The 21,922-nt window shown below is 34.6% G+C and overlaps 2 protein-coding genes across 2 annotated transcripts; one reads left to right on the top strand and one right to left on the bottom strand.

Annotated features, from left to right (window-relative positions):
- Positions 1-277: 277 nt before the first annotated feature.
- On the top strand, positions 278-3,183 carry LOC114717001 (transmembrane protein 256 homolog). Its single transcript, XM_028902081.1, has 5 exons — positions 278-345; positions 486-556; positions 667-747; positions 885-928; positions 2,916-3,183. Exons 1-5 carry the CDS (start codon positions 297-299, stop codon positions 3,013-3,015), a joined length of 345 nt encoding a protein of 114 aa, XP_028757914.1. The 5' UTR covers positions 278-296; the 3' UTR covers positions 3,016-3,183.
- An 8,448-nt stretch (positions 3,184-11,631) lies between these two features.
- Positions 11,632-14,335, bottom strand: LOC114717002 (glucan endo-1,3-beta-glucosidase 12). Its single transcript, XM_028902082.1, has 3 exons — positions 14,177-14,335; positions 12,694-14,049; positions 11,632-12,006 (listed from the first exon to the last, which is right to left on the bottom strand). The coding sequence occupies exons 1-3, from the start codon at positions 14,232-14,234 to the stop codon at positions 11,978-11,980; spliced, it is 1,443 nt and encodes a 480-aa protein (XP_028757915.1). The 5' UTR covers positions 14,235-14,335; the 3' UTR covers positions 11,632-11,977.
- Positions 14,336-21,922: the final 7,587 nt, after the last annotated feature.

Genomic DNA, 21,922 nt, shown 5'->3' with positions numbered 1-21,922 from the left:
ACACATTTTATATTTATTTTGTAGTGGATTGAGTTCGAAAAATAATGTGTAATAATGATGATTATTTATATAAATTCATAAATTTTAAAATTTTAAAATTATGATAAATTCATAGTGTGTATTGATGAAATGTCTTGCTGGAATATTCCGGCACAAGATGATGCAGCGAGGAGATTCGGTTCCGTAAATTTTTAGAATGTCCATTATATGCTTGAGTCAACCGTAAAACTGAAGGCATTCCGGCATTTTTTTCTTCTCTGTCGCTGTTTGGCGTTTGGGGACGAGGCCGTGGAAGCATGGTTCAAATGGATCCTCAAGTATGGCATAAAATTGCTGCGATTTCCGGTAATCTCTGCCTTCGGTCCACCAAACTTCTGTTCTCTTGTTCTTTACATCCATTCTTGTTGCATCTGTTGTTCTAATTTGCGAATTTTCTGAGAGAAAACCTGGAGTTCACTATCTTACTCGCTGCCTCACTGAAACAGGAGTAGCGGCACTTGGATTGGGCACTTATGGCGCCCATGTCTTCAAGCCCCAAAACCCTGCTTACAAAGAAGTCTCTTCCCGTTTTCTGATTGCTCTATCTCGTCTGAGTTCTGTTTTTATCTCGAAGCTTCAATTGATTGTTTCTTTCTGTTGTTTTTGGGTAATGGGAACAATGTGAAGGTCTGGCATACTGCATCGCTTTACCATTTGGTTCACACCGCTGCCTTAGTTGCTGCTCCTGTTGCTAAATATCCCAATGTTGTGAGTTCCCAAATTTTTATTATAATTATCATTCTTTCTTCTCGCTGTTGCTGTTATTTACTTTAAGCTGTTTTTCTTTTTTTTTTTCCCTTTTGAAATTCATTATGGTTATTGATGTAATATTTCTGTTTGAGCAGTTCGGAGGCCTCCTAACAACTGGAATTCTCGCATTCTCTGGATCGTAAGTGCTGTCTTTTGCTTCACCTGCGTATTTGTATTGTGTTCTATACTTCTTAGCCCCAGCTGATTTTTTAATAGTTAAGTATTGTTCTTTTTTAAATCCAAAGTAATTCTGAGAAATGATTTGTTCTTTGAGCTTTGATTATATGAACAAATTTCATGATGTCAACTTTTTATCCCGTTCCGGATACTGAGCTCATATTCTTATGCAAACAATGACGAACAAAGGAAGTGCCTTTTTTCTTTATCTTGGGACAACCAATGAAATGCTTCGTCGCTGATATGTTATATTGATTTGGTCACTTGAATCATTATTGAGTTAAGTTTAAAGTCCTTGATGACATTAGGAACCCAGAGTGTTGCTTCAATGGTGGGGTGGGGCGAGGAAGTATGAAGAGAGTTGGAGTATGGTGATGAGCATATAAAGTCATGAAGTTATTGGGTCCTTAAATGTTTGTCTCCAACATAATGATCCCCTTCCATGAGTGTATGCTTAGAGTTGACTTCTCAGCGAGCATCAAGCTAGTCAAAACACTATGCATTATGGTGCAATCCGTTGTGTTTATAAATTTTTACTCTAGATTATGCCCGTAGGTGTATACCTGAGACTGCCTTGTTTGAAGGCACATTCAAGTACAACTTTTGAGTTTGCCGTGTTGCTGGCAAGGGGAAAGAAACTCCATAGTACACACATGATCTAGTATACCAGGTTAAATTATAAATCTTGTAAGCTAGGCCTCTTGAATGCTTCACCTCCTTGAACAATCGGCAACGGCCAGATTGGCTAATTGAGTGATAATTGGCCGAATCTAGTTAATTGGCATGATGCTTTAGTTCATAGTTAGTTCAGAAAAAACTTGTACCCTTAAAAAATTGCTCCCACAAGCTTATGCTCAGTTGTGAGCCGCCTTCAACGAGGTATGGCCTGATTTCATTTGCCTTGGCAATGGGTGCATGTAAAATCATTTGTCCCAAGCTATGAAGGAAAGAAACAAATAAATGTAATGTCATGCAATGTAACATCCCTAGTTTAAGTAAAATATGAAGTTATCAAGGACTTAAGGCATATTAGGGTGCCCATGCTTTAGTGCAACTGAAACAAATGCTGTGCAGAACATAAAATTAGTGACCAGGGTCGGATGATTGAACTAATTCACATTGCGGAGTGTGGAGCTTAATAAATCTTGGAATCAATCAAGGGTTTTTCTGGAGAACTCGCTGAAAGGGATGGGGAAACATATGATGTGAAGGTGTTGAAACCAAGACATTATGATAGATATGGATTATATCTATTTTGAACGACCAAATAATTATGTTAGAAATTTGACATTGGGAACAAATTACAAGCCTATTCTTAAATATGTTATATGTTGCACTTGGTTGTTAATTAACCACATGTATAGGATCATTTAATCACAAAATCTGTTGTGGTAATGTGGTTAATGTTCTATGAATGACTTTATCAATCTTTAGCAACGCCATGCCAAATAAAAGCCCTTTGGCTTGAAATGTGAAACAAAAGTTCACCATAAATTTTGCCAAAATTTAATTTTACTCAAGACAATGGACATGACAAAGATGGTACTCTGGGATCCATATCTATGAAGGCTCTGATATCATCTTAAGGATAATTTCAGCTAAGTTTATTATAATCTAACTCATTTCCTTTTAGTAGGAGGTAAATTGAAGTCGTCAAAGATACCTTTTTTGTCAAACCACTTGGAAACTTTACTTCAGTCTCTTCTTTTAAGAAAAAATATCTTGTATGTATTTGAAACTTTCTGTGATGCGGCTGAAGGGATTTCATTGGTGTGCTTATCCACTGCTTGACAAATAGGACTGCCTTCTAGCTGGTTGACGAAATTGCTTTCCAACTTTTCTGCTAAAAGATTTTTATTTAAAAAAGAAAAAGAAAAGTAAGTAAATATTGCATGTTCACTTTGAATGTGCCATTGAAGATGTTTAAAGTATATGTTGAACATTTTTAGGTGTTACACTACGGCATTTTATGAAGACAGGAAATATGCAAGATTGGCTCCATTTGGCGGGTTTGCCTTCATGGCGGCTTGGGGAAGCTTGCTTTTCTGATATGATAATGCTTTTGGTTTGTGATGTATATATGGAAACCTATATCCCAAATGTTGATACTTGTTCAGTTTCTTTGGATACAGCAGTTGTTCAGATGTTCCTTTTAAGTGCGCCCTTTTCTGATTGTCTATAATGAACTGAGCTACAAATAATGCAGACTTGAAAGTAGGTGGAGTGTTTACACACACGCACTTGGGAAAATTTCACAAAAAAATATCACTTGAATTTCAAAATTCCAAATGAGTCTTGTTTCCTATACTTTAATAGCTATTGGCTACGCTTGATAAGCAAATAATAACACATGTAAGAATTTCTAATTTGGGATATTAACATTCAATATGTATTTTTTTTTTTTGGATTTTTCTTATATATTTGGTGGTTTCTTATGCTTATTTAAATATAAATAATATCTTTAAAGTAATTTTAGATAACGGATAGAAATCTTTTGCTAAAAAATTGTGGGGAGGAAGAGGTTATATGGAGAGTGACGGAGATAGACTCCCTTGTATTTCTTTTCTGCCCCTCGTCACCGAATTTAAATTTCACTACTAGAGATTTAAATTGATAAGCCCATTCGGATTCGCTGGGCTGGGTTTCTCTCCTGTCTGCAGTGTTCTCCTTGGATATTGGGCACTGGGCAAGAGGCAGTCCGGAGGAATTTGATCTCCGGCCCCTGTTTTTTTCAAAAGAAAAGAATGAAAAAAAATTAGCTGAGCAGGAACTAAATGTCTAAGATTATAAAGTCCAGCGAAAAGAAAGGTCCTCACAATATAGGCTTTTTTATCCAGACATGACAAACAGTAAAAAAATTTACTCAGATGCTATAAGATCAAAAATATTTACCCAGATACTACACTTAAAATCGTTCAGACAATGAACGAGTTTAAATTTGTACAGAAGTCGTTCAGGCCAAGAACAACTTTAGTGGGACCCACATCACAAAATAATGAAAGTTGTTCTTGGTCTGAACAATTTCAGTGGGACCCACATCACAAAACGAAAGTTGTTCTTGATCTAAACAACTTCAGTGGGACCCACTATATATATTATCTTACACTCCACTAAATTAAAATTAGCACAAATTGGACTGAAGAATACTCAAACTTTTAGTATTGCTATGTCAGCTTGAAATAGATAAAACATTAGGTTTGAAAAAAATTTTGTATAAAAGAAAATGATGATATTGATAAGAAAAAACTAAAAAAAAACCTCACCCCATAGCCAGTATCACTACTAATACGTTGGACCCATCGTCTTGTATGTCTCAATACCATTGCATGTATTCAGATGTTCGATCAAGTTCACCAAGTGCTAGAGGAGCATCAACAACAGCATGTGACCATCTATTCCATGTTTCAATAAAGTTTGAGTATTCTTCAGTCTAATTTGTGCTAATTTTAATTTAGTGGAGTGTAAGACAATGTATATAGTGGGTCCCACTGAAGTTGTTCAGACCAAGAACAACTTTCATTTTGTGATGTGGGTCCCATTGAAATTGTTCAGACCAAGAACAACTTTCATTATGTTGTGATGTGGGTCCCACTAAAGTCGTTCTTGGCCTGAACGACTTCTGTACAAATTTAAACTCGTTCATCGTCTGAACGATTTTAAGTGTAGTATCTGGGTAAATATTTTTGATCTTATAGCATTTGAGTAAATTTTTTTACTGTTTGTCGTGTCTGGATTAAAAAAGCCCACAATATAACGAATTCGAATTCCTAATGAAATAGTATGCATATTTAGTGTCAAATAGTGTCTTAAACAAGATAACTAAGATGATACATGTACATGGCCAAAAAAAAAAAACAAATAATAATAATAATAAACGAATCCGTGACTACCCAACCATATGGGAGTATTCATACCAATGTCACTGGGTTATAAGATCACTGGCAATCTCTAGCCTCTTATGTAACATATGAAATAATTATTCTTGAAATAACATAATGATTTTATTTTATTTATGAAGATTGAATTGGATAATGGAAAGTTCTGATGAATAAAGCTTTATTTGAGGCGAATTTTATATATTTAGTTTTATATAGTTATTAATTATTATTCAATATGTTAATTAAATACTAACTCATGGATTATCTTTGAATAAACATTTTACGTCCCAAGAGTTCGTTAGGACCAAAATAAATCTCATACCTCAAAGAATGCTTATTGACACCAACATGTGTACCTGCTAGCACTACATATTTATCATATTATTTGAACTTTTATTAAAAAGGACAAATAAATATGCATTATGTAACTAGACTTTAATATGATTGATACCAGTTTTTAGTTAGAAAGTGGAAGACCTTTACAAGATAAAAATGGCTCTTACGTAAGACTCACAAGTCCTCCACTTTCCAAGCTGTTTAATAAATATCGATGCTTGACATATATATTATTAAAGGTCTATGTTAATACTTTGATGAACCAAAATAGCTTCTTCTTTTTTTTTTTTTTTTGATGTGTGGTTGGTTGAAAATAGTGGTCGGATTGAAGCGTTAAATTAAGCACTACCTGATGTGAACAAAGTAAATTTGATGCAAACGAAAAAAGTGCGAATAAAAAAGTACATCAAATATATTTATTAATGCCATCCCAAACATGTTCGCAACGCAGTTCACAAGATGGCACAAAATAACAAACAGGTTAGATTATCTGCAAAAATAGTGCTAGTATATAATTAATATAACTAATCTTTGTCTTTGGGCGGGGAAAAAAAATATAACTAATCTTTGTGGGTTCCTGTATGGCTCTTTTTGCCACATGGCTTCAACTAAAATGAAAAGGGTAAACTCAATTTATTTATTGTATTTGTTGGCAAAATATTTATTTAATTATATTTATTTTTCCCAACGATTTATTATATTTATTTAATGATTAATGAAAAGAAAAAGGGAGGGCACACTTCTAGCTTTAACACGTAAAATTGGCCCTTTTTGACATGAGAGAATGGCTTGGAGAATTTTGTGGTTACTTTTTTGCAATAGCTTGTTTTTCTGTCCCCCTTATCTACTAGCTAGGTTTGAGGAAACCATTTCTAGAGAAAATTGTATTTTGGAACTAATGTAAAAATAAATAAATATGTGAGAAAAATTAAAATTTAGTGTCAGGGTTAAGATCGGGTTGTTGCTTAAAAGACCAGAGATCATTTCAATCACATAGAAGTCTTTTAGTTTTCTATTTGATTTGATTGACGTACTTACCATTTCTTTGTCATGGGGTCCTTCTATAATTGTTCACCATTACATAAATAAGAAAATGAAAATTAAGTATGCTTAAAAGTTAAATAACCTGTTCGTTGGCAAAAAAATTTTTTTTTAAATAACCTTTTCTTTTATGAATTTATCAAAAACCCATGAAGTCCAATGCTTTAAGATTATAGATTACAAAGTTGATTGTATACATCTTTTCAAAATCCAATAAAACCCCAAGTCTAGGAGTTTTTAGCCAGCGTGAAATTTTTTTTTTTTTTGAAAAAATGATATAAAAGACCAACAAAATAAATAAAAAGAAATGATGAAATGAATGGAGAGGAATTGAGGCAAGTGGGGAAATGAAGATAAGATGATTTGGAGGGAAGAATTAAAATATAAGCCAATTTAACTAATTTATCAATATCAAAAAATAATAATTAACCTAAACATGTTCAAAATTTTTTTTTTTCAAATTTACTCATATTAAATAAGATTGTGAAGAAGAAAAAAAAACACAAAATTATATCTAAGCATTAATCGCGGAGACAAAATTAATAAATACTCCTCCGGTCCTAAATACAAAGCCCATTTTATAGTGCAATTTACATTAAAAAATAGGTCTTATATTTAAGACAAAAAAAATAAGCACTAGTAACTTTTTAAGTGATTTATATTCTAGACCAAGTTATTTTTTCAAAAGTGACCTACATTATATAACGAAAAGAGTGATGAGGACATGTAAATTATGAATGAATAATGAGACTGGGCCACTTAGAGTGGTGGGAATATGTCACTCATCAATGTAAAAGGAGGCAGTGGGTAATGGGGTATGGTATGAAAGTGCACTGTCACATGTTGAAGCTGCATTTGGTGAAAAGATAAAAAAACTGGATTCTGCAATCTGGAGTCATCCCTATTGATAGGATGACCCCACTCTCTCACATTTTCATTGGATTCTTACCTTCATTATTCTCCATAATCTTTTATACTTTATCCATTCTGGTTATAATCACTGCTAACATGTTTCAGTAACAAGATTTATTTAAAATATTAGACCTTTTCATCTGATAAGGCCAAGATACTAAGAAAAACAGTACTATAGGTACTGAAATTATCTGAATCATCATCATAAGCATCCTTTTGAGTAACCCATCTCAAAAGGAAGGAAGATTGTAGTTGCAGAGCATATTCTTAATGAAATGAAAAATATATGTAACTCCAATTACTTGGAAAATAGTAAGATCTTTGGTTTAAGAAAAAAGGTTGATCCGTGTCATCTTAACTTATTTCTAATTTTTCTTTTTTTTTTTTAAGAATAACGAGTAAAGAGAAAGCCACATGGAGTGCCAACACATTCCATACAACCTCCAACCTTGTCTCCCACTTCAATCCTTTATTGGATTTCTCATTTTCAAGTGACACTGAACTGATCTGAACCATAGCCAATTTGGTTGAATTTCTCACCTGCTTTCACCAAAGCACTGTGCCTTTCAGCTTAGTAATATTAAAGCTGCTTAGTAAGTAGAAAGTCACAGTTTAATCCTACCTATACTGTTTTTGTATGTATCTCATGTTTATTTCTATTTAGTTTCTCAACTTTTGACTCGTGTATAACTTAATTCCTTAACTTTTCACTTTTTATATTATTATCCTTGTCATCTGCAACTCACTCCTAACTCATCTTATGTGGCTGCTAACTCAGCTTCCATGTGGATTTTTTTAATAAAGTTTAAACAATAGAAGGAGGTGCGGAGGAGATATGGGGTGTTCAATCCATGAATGTGTATCCAAGCTCTATGAAAAGCTCCAGGTTGCCCAAAGCAGGACTTCATCCATCCTTGACCCTCACATTGCTAAATATGGCGAGTCAGCTCATAGAGAAAGGAAAAGCTCCCGGCTCAATTGCTGCCAAAAGCCGCTACCATGATCATCTTATCCTAAGGGGCGCATACTCCGTCCTTGGCGAACCATTCTTTGACGGCCACTGGTGGAGAGACCGCTAGAGAGAGTGCTAAAGCGAAGTAACATGACGGAGCCATATTTCTACTGAGTTTCTGGAGAGTTCGGTGAACGGGCATGGGTATTTGATAAGAAAGGAGTGACTGAATTCATCTCCAACTCGACCACAGAATCCTTCAAGCAAAAAGAGCCACCACATTCCGGCGCCGGCACCGGCACCGGCACCACTCCCGGTGCTTGACTCAAATTGCTTGTCTACCGCCCAACCAACCGCTTCATATACCGGCTCTCTGAACTGGAGCAACGTCTCCTCGACCTGGGTTGGTGTCGCCACCACGTAACACCAACAATCACACCTCAGCCACATCTCGTTCATTTTCACCGCCCTCACTCTTTCCCACACCACCTTCTTTTGTTTTAATTTTATTTAATTTAAAATCCACATGGGAGCTGAGTTGGCAGCCACATAGGATGAGTTAAGAGTGAGTTGCAGATGCAAGGATAATAATATAAAAAGTGAAAAGCTAAGAAACGAAGTCATGAATAAGTCAAAAGTTGAAGTATTGAGTTTGAAAGACTAAAAGATTTTTTTTTTTAAAAAATAACATCGTGCTTTTATTTTATTCATGGACATTGAAATGGATAATGGAAGGTGCTGATGAATAAAGCTTTATGTAGGGAGAGAGTTAATATATTTAGTTTTATATATTTATTGATTACTATTCAATTTTTTAATTAAATAATAATGCTTGGATTATTGTTTAATAAAAATTTTATGTCTCGAGCTCATTACGACAATGATAAGTTTCATCCCAAAATATTTTTTCACATGTATCTAGTATATCAAAATATTTTGTAATACATCTGACGCTTTGAAATATTTTTTTAAGTTCTTACAACACCCTAAAAATAATTTTTTTGCCTTCGTGCCATTTTTTGGTGCTGGACATACCCAAAAAAAAAAAAGCTTTGCAGTGCTAAATATACCAAAAAATATTTTATAGTGCTGGACTCATCCAAAAAATAATTTAGGATGCTAAATCTACCTTAACCCAATGTTTATTGACACTAACATGTGTACCAGTTGACACTATATATTTACCATATCATTTGAACATTCATTCAAAAAGAGAAATAAATATGAATTACGTAACCAGACTTTAATATGATTAATGCTAATTGTTAGTTAGAAAGTGGAAGGCCTTTAGAAGATAAAAATGGCTCTTACGTAAGAGTCACAAGTCCTCCACTTTTCAAGTTGTTTAATAATTATCGATGCTTGACATATGTATTATCAAATTCGGCCAACATAAAAAAGGTATGCATTATCAAAGGTCTGCGTTAATATTTTGATGAACAAAAATAGCTTTTTTATGTGTGATTGGTTGAAAATAGTGGTCGGATTAAAGCATAAATTAAGCAATACCTAATGTGAACAAAGTAAAGTTGATGCAAAAGAAAAAAGTGTGAATCAAAAAGTACATAAAATATAAAATATATTTATTACCATCCCAATCACGTCTCAGAAGATGGCATAAAATAATAAATAGGTTAGATTATTGGCGAAAATAATATATAATTATTATAAATAATTTTTGTGCGATCCTGTGCTGCGCTTTTGCCACATGCCTTCAACTAAAGTGTTTGGATAATTTCAAAAACACTTTTCAAAAATATTTTTTTATAAATTGAAATGAATTTCTTCACATGTTTCTTCGTCTATCATAAAAATATTTTTAAAACTATAATTTTGATTTTACCCAAATACTCAAAGGCAAGCTCAATTTATTTATTGTATTTGTTAGCCAAAAAAGTAATTTATTATATTTATTTAATGATTAATGAGAATAAAAGGGGAGGGCGCACTAATAGTTTAAAGCGTAAAACTGGCCCTTTGACGTGGGATGGGAGAGTGGCTTGCGGTTACCTTTTTACAATAACTTGTTTTTCTGTCTCCCTTATCTACTAGCTAGGTTTGCGGAAGCCATTTCTAGAATTTTGGAACCAGTCTGAAAATAGATAAATATATGAGAAAAATTAAATTAAATTTTATTTTTAATATTAAAAGTTCAATCGTGTTGTTTAAAAGAATAGTGATAATTTCAATCAGATAGAAATCTTTTAGTTTATAAGTATATTTGATTTGCTGTACTTAGTTACCATTTCTTTGTCATAGGGTCATTCAATAATTGCTTTTCCGTTATATAAATAAGAAAATGAAAAAATATTTTAATTATTTACATCAAATAGTTTAAGTATGCTTAAAAATTAAATAACCTGTTCTCTTATGAATTTATTAAAAACCCATGAAGTCAATGTTTCAAGAATAATATTACAGAGTAAAAGGGCGTGTGAAAGGAAACGAAATTATAGTCTGAAAAATAATTTTACAGTATACGAAATAAATATGTGAAAAAATACTCTTTGAAAACACTTTTATAGTTTTCTATGCATCTTTTCAAAATCCAATAGAACCCCAAATCTAGGAGTTTTCACTCAACATGAAATACTTTCGTTTTTTTCTATTCAAAACGATGTATAAGACCAGCACAAAATAAATAAAAAGAAATGATGAAATGAATGGAGATTCCTTGAGGCAAGTGAGGAAGTGAAAATAAAAAGAACAATTTTTTTTTTTGCGAGCATAAAATAAGAACAAGTTGATACAAGTAGGAGATGTAAATTATAAATGAATAATGAGATATGGGTCATTTACACCCATCAATGTGGAAAGGAAATAAATAAAAAGTTAGTGGGTATGGTATGAAAGTGCATTATTGCATGCTGAAGCTGCATTTGTTGAAAAGATAAAAAATTGGATTCTGCAATCTGTAGTCATATCCCCTATTGATAGGATGCCCCCACTTAGGTCATATTTTTCATTGGATTCTTACCTTCATTCTCCTCCGTACTCTTTTATACTTTATCTATTCTTGTTAAAATCACATCGACCATGATTCCCTAGGGTAACAAGATTTATTTAAAATAATAAACCTTTTGATGCTAAGAAAAACAGTACTATAGATACTGAAATGATCTGAATCCCCATCATAAGCATACTTTTGAGTAAAAAGAAGGAAGATTATAGTTGCAGAGCATCTCCCTGCTTTAAAAAGAGAGCCACAGTAAGTACCAACACATTCCATTCAACCTCCAACCTTGTCTCCCACTTCAATCCTTCTTTGGATTTCTCGTTTTCAAGTGACACTGAACGGAACCATAGCCAGTTTTGGTTGAATTTCCCAGTTGCTTTCACTAAAGCATTGCACCTTCCAGGCTAGTATCATAAAAGATCCTCAATAAGTAGAAAATCACAGTTTAATCCTACCTGTCTATCAGAAAATCTGCTGTGTATGTATGTTATGTTTATTTCTATCTAACATGCGAGAAGTCCAGTTGTTTTGTGCAGAGTGGAAGAACAAGAACGTTGAACACAATCTGCTATAAACAAAAAACATGATAGTAGTTTAAACTAATTAGGGTGAACGAACAGCCAACTCAACATATATATATACTAGTACAACAGAGTGAAGTTCCAGCTACATGCAAATGAGGTCTCCTCCAAGTTAATACACTACCTAACCCCCACCAAATATAGCATCGTCATTATTAATACATTCCGAAACCCCAAAAAATTAAATCATCAGACAGCCACACTGTAATAAATATCTCGCACTGCTTTTCCCCATCCTAACCCTTTCTGCTCATTCACCGCCTTCCCTTTTTACACAGCAAAATCAGCCCAAATGTGTCATTGTATATTCTTTATATATTGGATGTCAGTTCTCTTCAATTCATCTTCAGTGGCATCATGCTGGAAACTCACAGGTTCCATACTCTGCAGCAAGCAAGCCCAAATAAATTGCACACTTGTCAGTACAAAAATTATGGAAATCCGAGAACAACTTGTAAACACAACGGGGAAATCAAGTTGGTCTTTTCCTTCACCAAAGGTCATTTTTGGAATCCTATGTGAATGACACTTGAGTGACGGACAGCTCAATCTTTTTGACCTTAAGACCTGTCAGGTCACCAAATTTCACCAATTCCATTGTCCTCATTTTAATAGTTGGTTCAGTACAGTATTAGTATTTAAATTTTACCGTTGGCCGGGCGGAAACAGTCCTAGTAAATTTCACAAATTTATGTATTCATGTTGCCGTATTCCACTAAACGCTGTATTATTAAATTTACCCACGGTAACACAAAAGTTGCAGTAAAGACATCTTCATCTACCGATGTTGTATAAGGACCTAATGATCATGCCACAAAAAATAAAGTTACACTCTACCCAATAAAGTCGCGACACGTCATTGCAAAAGATTCCCTCACTGTCAACCCTGTCACGTGCCTTTTTGACGTTTCGACTGACCTGTCGCGGACTTATTAAACCCTATGTCAATCACCACCCTCGGCTCACGTTAGCATTTGAGTGTTCCGCTTTTCTATTCTAAGCCTGATCAGAATCTACCGAGATATACTATTATGCCAGAGGTTAAAAGCAGGGTTTTGCTAGGGTACTTACTAGGCTGTTGCGTGACCACGTACGCCGCTCCTCCAAAGTAGCAGCTGCCCCCCGCGCGTGCCTTTATTTGATAGTAACTGTTGAAAGCGTACGACGCGTGTGCCTCGAGGGTGTTGGGATCGAAACACGTGGAACCTGGCTGGATCTGGCGGCAATCAGCACCCCCCTCGCCACAGGCATAATCTAGAGCCACCTGCAACTTCTCTTTCCCGGCATTCGGATTTGCCACACACCACGACGTCGCCGTTGTGCTCTTGGACACCCCTCCTCCGCCGTTGACAGGAGGAGCGGGGGACGGCGATGTTTGCTGGTGACCGCCTGCCGGAGCTGGAGACGACGACGACGAAGACGGTTGACCGTGGTAGTGCCGAAGACCTTCCACGGTTAAGGGAATATCGTAGACCTTCTTCTGATCGGGGTAGAACAAACCGAAATTCCTCTCCGACGTGGGGCCCGGCTTCTGGTTCTCATTGAACATGGCGAACAAATAAACGGTGAGATCTGCTTTGGGTCTCAGGGGGGTTCCACCGCCGGTGAGTATCTTACGGACGAGATTGCCGTTGTAAGCAGCGGCGTTCTCTACGCTGGCACCCACCTCATTATTGTCTCCCTTGGAGGGCCATCCCGTTTCGGTGACAACGACCTTAAGGTCATCATATTTCAGAGCAGACAGAGCGGCAAAAACGGCGTCGATTTGAGCGTCGAAGAGGTTGTAGTACTTCAACCCATTACCGGGATCCACCACACCAGGGTTGTTCCTGAACAATGCGTAGTCTAAAGAGATAACGTCAGCGTTAGACTCGTAAGCGAAAAATGGGTACACGTTAACCATTAGATACGACCCTGTTTGGCGGAGAAAAGCCAAAAGTGGCTTGAAAACGGGTTCGATGAGTTCGGGTCGGAATGATCCAGCTGAAGCAGGGTACGAGTTTCCCAGAGCACTGAGAGCAATGGGGGAAGAAACCTTGATATCGGAGTGAAGATTGTACTTGACGAGAGCTTGCTGAATGTTTTTCATGGCGGGTACGAGGTAGTTAGTGGTGTGATGTGGATCCACGAAGACTTCGTTTCCGACGGCAATGGCTTCGATCTGCGTGTGAGGGTGGTAAGCGGCGACGTTCCTCTGGACCCATGCGTAAGCAAATGCGGGCTTTTTCGCTGCCTGGACGAGCTGCTCGTTCGGCAGATCTACAGTGACCTTGATACCGGAACCGGACAATGCTTTGAGAACGGCAGGATCGGTGTCGTATACCTTCGTGCGCTCTATTCCCTGAGACTTCATCAGCTGAACCACCTTCAACGCCGACGGAAGATTGTTCGCCACACGACCATAGTTCACCCCTATTGAGCCAGCATCTGTAGGAAGGGAAAACAAAAAAAACCAACAAGCTCCTTAGCATTGTCTAAAAGAAGAGAAACCAAACAAAATGAACAAAACTCCATCAAGCACAATGCAAATGGCGAAGATTCGACAGGGCATTACCTGCAAAAGAGTGAAGCGAAATGAGGAAGAAGATGGTGGAGACAATGAGGGGCTTCATGCTCTGGTTGTGGCGGCAGGAACAGAGCACGTGAGGGTTGAAGACGAGAGAATGCGGAAACTTTCGCGCTATAATTTCTGCCCGGGACTAGCGAAGTGGATGTGTGTGTGCGAGAACAAATGCGAAAGTAGTGCTCATTTTATTTATGGAGGCATTGAGCGGAACGAGGCCGGGGGACCCACATTGTGGCAGCGACAGAAACCAGAGGACAGAGAATGATGGGGACCACAATGAACGCAACTTGGGGAGAGGGCGATGAACAAAGTAATGGAGGTAGTGTTTAGGGTTCACGTCAGGGAAGAGGCGCAGAAGGAGAAAGGAGGGGGAGAGAATTGGGGACCCACCACATGGGGATTATTATTATTATTGGTTATTAGAGTAGTTCAATAGTAATCCGTCACGTGGCCCCACACAACTCGACCGTTTTGTGCACAGGGATGTTAACGTTTGTGAACAGTGAAATCAGAGGGAAAGGGGGTACGGTACTCATCAGGCGCAGCATAATGATGTGATCTCAACGTGAGGGATGGCGCCACGTGTTGAGATGCAGGTGAATAGTGATTAAGGGGCCGGAAAAGGGGATTTACGTGGAAATTGTAACGTTAGTACTTGATAGTGAGGAGAAGAGCGTGCTTAACTGGAAAACTGGGAATGAAAAGTGGTTAGAAATTAGAGGGAGGAGGACTTTTTTGTTGTTATTATTAGTAACGTTCAGAAGCTCACATGGTCATGTTTTGGAATAAATTTCACTGTTTACTCTGATCGTAATTTTGTCCATTTCCCATTATTATTGGAAACTACAGATCGTACATGCATCATGCAGGTATAATATATCGAGTTTTCCGAGCACATTCCAGAGTTCTATACTTTTATTTAGTTTATCTGAGACGGTGGAAAATGATGATATTATTAAAAAAATCACAAAAAAAAGAGCATCAAAATAAAAAAAAATTGTACATAAAAACCAGTTCACAAAAATTACCATCAAAATCTATATTATTGTTATTAAACCCCCATATGTCATGAGTCTTTATTTACAATGTTTTTTATTTTGACAGTTTTTTTGGTCATTTTTCCAACTTTTTTCATGTTGATGCATATTTGTTTCCTTTATCTTTCCTTTGTTCCTTGCATTGAACAGAGTGCTTGATTGAGTTCGGCGAAAGCGTTTTAACCCTTTGAAATAGGATTAAAGTTTTGTTGGCCCCCCAAAAAAAAAAAATTGTCACATTAACGTTTGTTTTAAAACTCACGCCCTCTTTTATATCTTCTAGCAACAGTAGGAAGTAACAACCTTACGTTTAATAAATTTTTGGTTGAAGTATATATTTGCTTCTTTAATTTTATATAAGATTTTAGTTTAGTCTCTTAATTTTAAAAAATATACGTTTGTTCTTTTAACTTTAAAATTGTTAGTCTTAAATTATAATTTTTTGTAATAATCATGATTATTTTTTAATATGTTAGCATTTGGTAATAGTTTATCAATATTGAAGAGCTTAATATCATCATTTTTTTTGTTAGTGGTTATAGAGTTAGATGACTAAAAATTTACTTTTTAAAATTAAAGGATCAAAATAAAATATTACGTAAAGATAAAGGACTAAAAGTACTCTCTCCGTCCTTTATTATAAGATCCAATTTTTTGAATAGGTTTGTCCTTTTTTATAAAATCCTTTTTTAGTTTACCTTAACATTTAATGCATTATTACATATTTTGTCACTAGTTTAATGCATTTAATACATTCTCTTAAACTAATTGTTACATATTAATTGCTTTTAACTAATTTAACTGTTTTCTTAAACTACACAATTTAGTTAAAAGGATCTTATAATAAGGGACGGAGTAGTATATTTTAACCTAAATCTTTAGGAAGAGTGTTTGATGTATAATAGGCTATAAATATGACTATGTTAACACATCTGATTTTGGATGTTCATCACCCAAAGTTATCACATTTGAACCACTCAGATCTAATCCAGATAGTTTAGATAGTTCAGACCTACTCATCAGGTAATGAGTACTGGGTGCTCGTTAATTGATCTCCACTAAAACCAGGTCCATAAATAATAAATTAATATATAATCATCAGTCTAGTCCCTATTATGTTTACGGGTGTTTAGCATGAATGAAGTGGAAACATGTGAAAAGCATTATGTATACTCGCTGGACTTCGTTCAATATTCATGGGTCATTCTCTCCACTGCAGCCAAACGCTGATTCCCTTTGAGTATTTTTCTTATTGAAAAAAAACAAAAACAAAACAATTGAGTGATCCATGAACCTCGAGCCACACAGATATCTCTTTCATTTCTACGTAGTTTTGTAACTTAGTGCTATGTAAACTTCTATATATAAATATATGAGAGGTTATGGGTTTTGATCTGTTAATATCTTTTCCTATAAATTAAAAAGAAAAGATATTTCTCTCACTCAGATGTCCTTTTTTGTTTTTGAAATTGTTTCACATATAACTAAGAGAAATATTCTACCTATGGAAGAGGATGAATTTATAATTTTATTAAAGTATTTTATTTTTTTGGCCACACATTTATTTAAACGGTTAGCAATCTCTTTTATGTAGCTCTATGAAGGAACCAATGGTGATGGAGAAACCTGAAAAGGACGATACAGATAGTAACCCCAAGGGAAGGGGATGGGCCGAGGCCCAAAAACAGTACATTCGAACCCATTCTATTTTATGATCCAAAAAAAGTGATATTCGAGAATATGGGCCTGAAGTGTTGATTTACAAACACCCAAATGGAGCCTAAGGGGGACGTGGCCTATTTCCTTGTTATTTTATTTCTCTTATGGGCTCCCCTTACTCATCATCTCTGAACTCTAAAAATACGTTTGGATTGATATTGGATAAAATTGACTTATAGTCTAACTGATTTTTGTAACTGAAATTAAATAAAAACCAATTAGTATAATGCGATTTATGTTTGGATAGGTACTTTTAAAAAGTCAATTGAAAAGGTTAAGAGTTATTTGGATGATTAATAGAAAAGTTAGTTTAATTGTAAAATGACTGAAAGGACAAAGATTTTATTGAGTAGTAGTATTTGAAATTTTATGTTTTTAATATGATAAAAGTTTAAAAAATATGTAAAATTATTATGATAAAATATAAATGGTTTATTTGTGAAATTATAAAATAAAAATATTTGTTACGAAGAAAAATTTGAGAACACATTATAAATAATTAATTAAATATACATAATGGACAAACATGAACATAAATTGAAATTCATTTAATCTGAATAAAAGCTCATTATGCTAACGAAGGAGATGAGGCAGAAAGGAAAATGTGAGGATAAATCTGGGATGCTCATTTTTAATAATCACCGTTTGAAACTACAGTTTGAAAAGTCGATTTTTCTCTATTGAATCCAATTGAGGTTGAAGGCCAGAAGTTGGTTTGAAAAGTTCGCCCAGCCAAACAACAGTTTTTATCCAACTTAGTTTGTAACCTCAGTTTCATCATTTTCAATGAGCTTTTGGTGTTTGTAACTGTGATCCAAACATGCTCTAAGTAGTTAAAATTTTTCACTACCTAACCACTAATAGTTGGATCTAATAGAAGAGGCTAATAATGTCTTATATTAATACTTGATAGTATCTCAAATATAATTATTTTCAATAGAAATATGCACGTGCTTAGCCCAAAAAAAAAATTCATTATGTGCATTTTATCTAAATGCCCCCTTATAGAATGTGAGATTCAACAAACCATGGGAGAGAAATTCTAGATTGTTTGAATCATTAATTAAGGATTGTGTGAAAAAGATTATGCTTCCCTAATATTTACTTCTCTCGTCTTATTTATAAAGTACTTCCAGCATATTTCACACAAACCAAGAAAAACTTTAAAATGCATTAACTCTCTATTAAAATATGACAAATTTTCAACTTTACCTATATTTAATATATACACTTTTCAAAAGAAATAACTACATATTCTATAATAAATGAAGAATAAAATAGTACATTCACGTTGAAAATTTAATGAGGTGACTTATAAATATAAAAAAAAAACCTTCTTTCTCTGTCCTATAAATAGGATTAGAGGAGTACACTCTATTTCTATTTATAAGTCACTTGTACCTTAAACCTGCAAATAAAAAATACATTAAATTGATAATTTTTTCTGCATTGGCCCTTATTAAAAAAAAAAAAAGAGTATTAGAAAAAGTATATTTTATATTTTCTCTCACTTATTTAAGTCTAAAATTAGAAAAACTCGTTAAGAATCCTATAAGTGATTTATATTTAGAAACAAACATTTTCTCCCCAAATCATTTATAAATAGGAACATAGTGGTAATCAACTTTAAGGGAGTGTTTGGTTCAACAAAGAATATGGGAGTTGAGGGAAAGAAAATTGTTTTATTAATAAATATGTCCATATATTACTAAAAAGTTATTAGTTGATGTGGTAAATGGTCTCACTTTTATAGGGAGAAGAACACAAGTTCAAAGGGGGAGTTTTATACGTCCATATGCACCATAAAATACTTCAAGATATTAGATGTACTTGAAAAATACTTCAAGATACTGGATGCACTACAAAATATTTTAGGGTATTGGACGCACTCGGAAAAATATTTTAGGGTGCTAAATGCACCTTAACCCTGTATTAATGATAACAAGTAATAATGTTTGAAAAAGGCTTCAACCATAAAAATTTATCTTCATGTTACATAAAATCAATTTCATTACGTTGGCCAAAAAATTACAATAAAAATGGAAACATACTGATTAAACTAAAAAATTAGACTTTTTAGAAATCATATTTCCAAAAAATAAACAATAAAAAAATAAAGTCTGGGAAAAGAGTTGGAACTGTTTGGCTCAACTAACAATTAAAGCTTTAAATCTTATTTAAACATGAGGTTATTCAACCCTCCATGTATGCTATGAGCGTGTGAGTTCTTTTTCCACAAGGTGAATGCTAATTGAAAAAACTACAGAAAGAGGCGCTCCCAAGATCACTAACTAATTGAAAATACCATTTCTGGGAGAAACCATTTTCAAATTTCAAATTTGTATTATGTCATCTCTGGTAATTAATGATTTTAAATATGGGTGATATTGCTGGTCAAAAAATATGGGTGATATTGAAAAACATATCCCATTAGAGCTAAAATTGATAAAAAAAACATTTGATATTTAGATAACTTCAAACTAAATCTTATAAAAAGAATCAAATCAATTCAAAAATCAGGATGCTATAAATAAGAATGGAGGAGGGGGAACTAATTTATAATACGGATTATTCAAGTCTTTTAGAAACTGCCTAGTACAAAAAGAATTAATTAATTAATTAATAACATTTAAAAATAAATTAAAAGGATCCAAGTCAACTGTACTCTTCGTCTTCGTCTATTCTTGCTCTTCCCTGTCGTACTGCTCAAAGCCTCCAAAAGAGACAGTTTGAGTTTGCTATTCTCTTTTCTACCCGCGCTAACTTTTTATCACATGGAGGAAACCAAATCAGATCAGTTAAATGGGAAGGATTAATGACATAATAAGATAGCAGTAAGAGATAATAACTAGTTTGAAAAATCTATAGAAATTTTTATGATATAACAAATATGATATGATATGATATGTGATCGCATCTAATTTTTTTCCTTTTTCCTTTTCCAAAATTTGAGTGCTGCGAGCCAATAAAATAGGTTGTTTGATGAACTCACTAATACATTTTCTTTAGTTTTAAATATGATTCGAATATAATCAATGGGATTACCAATCAACTGGAATTAGTTAATAAATAAATTAATAAAACATTAAAAATAAATTAAAAGGATCCGATATAATCAATTTGAGACACGATCAACGCCCATAGACCTCTTGCTCTTCTGTCTCCATTTAGTCCAGAGTCTCTGCTCAAAGAAACACGAAACGTGCGAGGCAAAAGAGAGCAAGCCGATCGAAAACAATGTCTGCGACTCCGAATAATCAGCAGGAGGAGGAAGACAAGAAGCCTGATGTAAAGAACACAAGTCTTTGGAAGAAACACTTTCTAAAGAGGAAGCAGACAACAATGTCTCCGACTCTGAATACTCAGCAAAAGGAAGAGAAGAAGCCTAATATAACCAACACAAGTTTCTCTAAAAACCAGACCCCAAATATAACCAACACAAGTTCCTCCAAAAACCAGACCCCAAATATAACCAACACAAGTTCCTCTAAAAACCAGACCCCATATATAACCAACACAAGTTTCTCTAAAAACCAGACCCCAAGAGCTAGCGATTGTGATGATGGAGGATCCCAAGACTGTGATGGGGGATCCCACCAAGACTTTACAGAAACCCTCTCTCAAGATCCGTCTCACGATGTGGGACCCGTGACACCTGTCGATCTGTCCGAGCTCATCAACTTGAAAGTCAAAGGCCAGGTTTCTTTCTTCCCTTTTTTTTTTTTGACTTTTTCCTGGGTGCATTTTTCTATTCGCAGAGTTTTCATTTATATGTAGGCTTAGTCCGTTTAAAGTTTGAATCTTTTTTGTCTCTTTGCGTTCTGCTTTCCTGCCTTGGTTTTGGGTTCAATGAATTAGTCGAAATAACTTATATTGTGGAGCAGATGGAAGTACTTGTTTCACTGATACAAGAGTTTAAGGGCAGTTATGCCTCTAAGGACCTATTTTAACGATATATGAGATAACTAGATTCATTTGAAAAGTGTAATATTTCATGAAGAGTCCGTACTTTGGCGACTTGTTGGTCTATTTCATCTTTTAATTTAGCCTTTACCAATTACCAAACTCGGCCTAGTTTTTAATTTTTACTCAATGTGGCGTTAGGGATTATAATGCAATGATAGTGTATTTCATTTTGATGGTATGTATGTATTTTGCTGTTCATCAGATGGATTATAATGATATTTAGTTTTATTAGCATATATGTGTTTTAGTATGAGAAAAAGATTTGGTTGATTGTAGGATGGCAATGAAGTGACCTTTAGGATTAAAAGGGGTACTCAACTGAAGAAGCTAATGAATGAATATTGTAATCAAAAATCAATGAGCATCGTTTCAACTGTTTTCTTATTTGATGGTCGTCCCCTCCGACGAGAGCAGACTCCGCACGAGGTTTGCCCCTTTTCTCGAACAAAATTGCTTCCTTCCCCCCCCCCTTAAAGATTACTATGTCTTATTATAATCCTTTTTGTGTTTATGAATATGTTGCTTCAGTTTGGAATGGAGGACGGTGATGAGATTGATGCAATGTTGCACCAAAGTGGTGGAACCCAGACCATGAACTGATCATCAGTTTCTGCATGTTCATGTTAATTTGATGTTAGTGAAATGAACTAATACTTAGTTCATGTAACCTTTACATTTGCATTTTGGGGTTTGATTAGATAGCCATTATACATTGTTTGGAAAACATGTAGTGCTCTTTCTGCAGCTTCTGTTATTTACCCTTCATTTCTCATGAAATTTATAGCCTCTAGTGTTTTGAGCCTTTTGCAATCAATAATTTCCTCTCCTAATGTGCTTATTTTCTAAACTCATGTTGAATTTTCAAGGTTAATTTTAATTTTAGAACTAAACTTTATATTGATTCAAACAATGTACCATTCCCATGTTTTTTATTAGGGGTAAGATTATTGTTGATATTTATAGTTTGATTAAATTTTGGCTTTGATTCTTGTAGCTTCAAACTGTGGTTTTC

Source organism: Neltuma alba, unplaced genomic scaffold (genome assembly GCF_004799145.2).
Source record: "Neltuma alba isolate B1F8T4 unplaced genomic scaffold, ASM479914v2 tig00011705_pilon, whole genome shotgun sequence".
Taxonomy (NCBI): Eukaryota; Viridiplantae; Streptophyta; class Magnoliopsida; order Fabales; family Fabaceae; genus Neltuma; species Neltuma alba.
This window is presented reverse-complemented; position numbering and strand designations above follow the sequence as displayed.

Excerpts from the sequence above, each read along its gene's own strand:
- LOC114717001 (XM_028902081.1), top strand. The coding sequence starts at position 297 with ATGGTTCAAATGGATCCTCAAGTATGGCATAAAATTGCTGCGATTTCC. Across the intron at positions 346-485 it reads TAAAATTGCTGCGATTTCCG|GAGTAGCGGCACTTGGATTG; the intron begins GTAATCTCTGCC and ends TCACTGAAACAG. Across the intron at positions 748-884 it reads TTGCTAAATATCCCAATGTT|TTCGGAGGCCTCCTAACAAC; the intron begins GTGAGTTCCCAA and ends CTGTTTGAGCAG.
- LOC114717002 (XM_028902082.1), bottom strand. The coding sequence starts at position 14,234 with ATGAAGCCCCTCATTGTCTCCACCATCTTCTTCCTCATTTCGCTTCAC. Across the intron at positions 14,050-14,176 it reads TTCGCTTCACTCTTTTGCAG|ATGCTGGCTCAATAGGGGTG; the intron begins GTAATGCCCTGT and ends CCCTTCCTACAG. Across the intron at positions 12,007-12,693 it reads CGTGGTCACGCAACAGCCTA|AGTATGGAACCTGTGAGTTT; the intron begins GTAAGTACCCTA and ends TGCTTGCTGCAG.